The sequence below is a fragment of the Olea europaea genome, unplaced genomic scaffold, assembly GCF_002742605.1.
Source record: "Olea europaea var. sylvestris unplaced genomic scaffold, O_europaea_v1 scaffold1738, whole genome shotgun sequence".
In the NCBI taxonomy this organism is placed as follows: Eukaryota; Viridiplantae; Streptophyta; class Magnoliopsida; order Lamiales; family Oleaceae; genus Olea; species Olea europaea.
In genome coordinates, this window is record NW_019235091.1 from 1 (window position 1) to 1,289 (window position 1,289).

The following is a 1,289-nucleotide window of genomic DNA, read 5'->3' on the forward strand; positions in this document are numbered from 1 at the left end:
AGAATGATAATCACGCCCATTAAATTATCATCGCAACCCAACCATAAAGGCTGGTTTGCAAATGTAGGCCTTACCAAGATAAGCCACCATATAAATGGTCATACTGTCAGAATTTTCCCACTTAATTTGTCCAAATCCCAAAATATTGCCCTGCATCTAACAACAATGCGAGACGGGGAGTTGTTTCAATGCTCGAGACTCAAAGGTCATTAAGCATCAATTGCCGATAGAAGCACATTAAACCATCAAGGTTCATCTCCTTTCTAGTATTTACATTTTCAATTAAGAAGAAATTAATGAGCCTTGAACCGAGGCCACTAGAGTCTATCATGTGCTATAAGGATATAAAAATATAGAACTGAAAAGTCAGGGGATAATAGATTGAGAAGCAGAACGTTGAGAGAGAGAGAGGACCTTTCAAAGGTCTGTCTGTTGTAGGTGCTAAGGGAGATGGATGAGCAGCAATCCATGATTTCAAAGATCTACAAAAGAGGTCTGGATCTATAAGAAACCAATACACAGTTAGGAGATCGCACAAACTGCATGCCAACAAACTCACTTAAGAAATGGAGCAACCATGTAAAGCTTGAGGCCAGTGGTCGCACGAGATATGACATCATCACTTGCAGGATGAAGTTCATCAAGTCGGTGCCATGCAATCTCCTGAATATTATCCCAACATAGTTTAGTTGTCCTAAATCAGATTTGATAAACATGCGAATATTCACACAAGACTTAGGCATTTATAGGTATACAACACACAATGTATAAGCAGAAAAGCCTATCTTTTGCACTTTTTTCCCAGAAAGATCTAGGCAAAGGTCAGAACAGAAAACAGAAGAAAAGAAAAACTAAGTTCAACCTTAAAGATAAAAAGGCATTGCCACAAAATGAAGTTGGCGAATTTTGGGCTTTTCAATGGAAAAATGACTTACACTTATCTCTTTTTTAGTGAGAGGAGCAAAGGCTGTATCATCTTTCACTCCAGCAACTATGTACAGCCTCACTCTCTGCTGTCCAAAAATCATTTCAATGTAATCATCTTTGTTAAGAAGTTTTGAAAAATCAAAACCTGTTTCCTCCATGACCTGCATCCACACAAAATGAAATCAGAAACATTTTATTGGTTTGAGCGTTATGTGCTTGAAGAGAAGGGATCAGATTTCAGGAGGCCATAACTATAAACATTACGAGAAATACATATCAATTAAATATCGGATCAATATTGATTGGCAAGAATGTTCCTTCAGAGTGGTTATGAATTGCATTGATGCACTTATGGGGGGAAC

At 37.9% G+C, this 1,289-nt stretch overlaps 1 protein-coding gene across 2 annotated transcripts; it reads right to left on the reverse strand.

The window, feature by feature from the left end:
- Positions 1 to 6: 6 nt before the first annotated feature.
- Positions 7 to 1,107, reverse strand: LOC111377886 (mRNA-decapping enzyme subunit 2). Of its 2 annotated transcripts, none has more exons than XM_023001032.1 (3): positions 936 to 1,107; positions 577 to 663; positions 7 to 501 (listed from the first exon to the last, which is right to left on the reverse strand). In XM_023001032.1, exons 1-3 carry the CDS (start codon positions 1,092 to 1,094, stop codon positions 475 to 477), a joined length of 273 nt encoding a protein of 90 aa, XP_022856800.1. In that variant the 5' UTR covers positions 1,095 to 1,107; the 3' UTR covers positions 7 to 474. The 2 variants fall into 2 exon arrangements, with proteins under 2 accessions (XP_022856800.1, XP_022856799.1); XM_023001031.1 differs by having other exon boundaries at positions 7 to 482; positions 560 to 663.
- Positions 1,108 to 1,289: the final 182 nt, after the last annotated feature.

Excerpts from the sequence above, each read along its gene's own strand:
- LOC111377886 (XM_023001031.1), bottom strand. The coding sequence starts at position 1,094 with ATGCAGGTCATGGAGGAAACAGGTTTTGATTTTTCAAAACTTCTTAAC. Across the intron at positions 664-935 it reads TCACTAAAAAAGAGATAAGT|GAGATTGCATGGCACCGACT; the intron begins GTAAGTCATTTT and ends GATAATATTCAG. Across the intron at positions 483-559 it reads ATGGTTGCTCCATTTCTTAA|ATCTTTGAAATCATGGATTG; the intron begins GTGAGTTTGTTG and ends CCTCTTTTGTAG.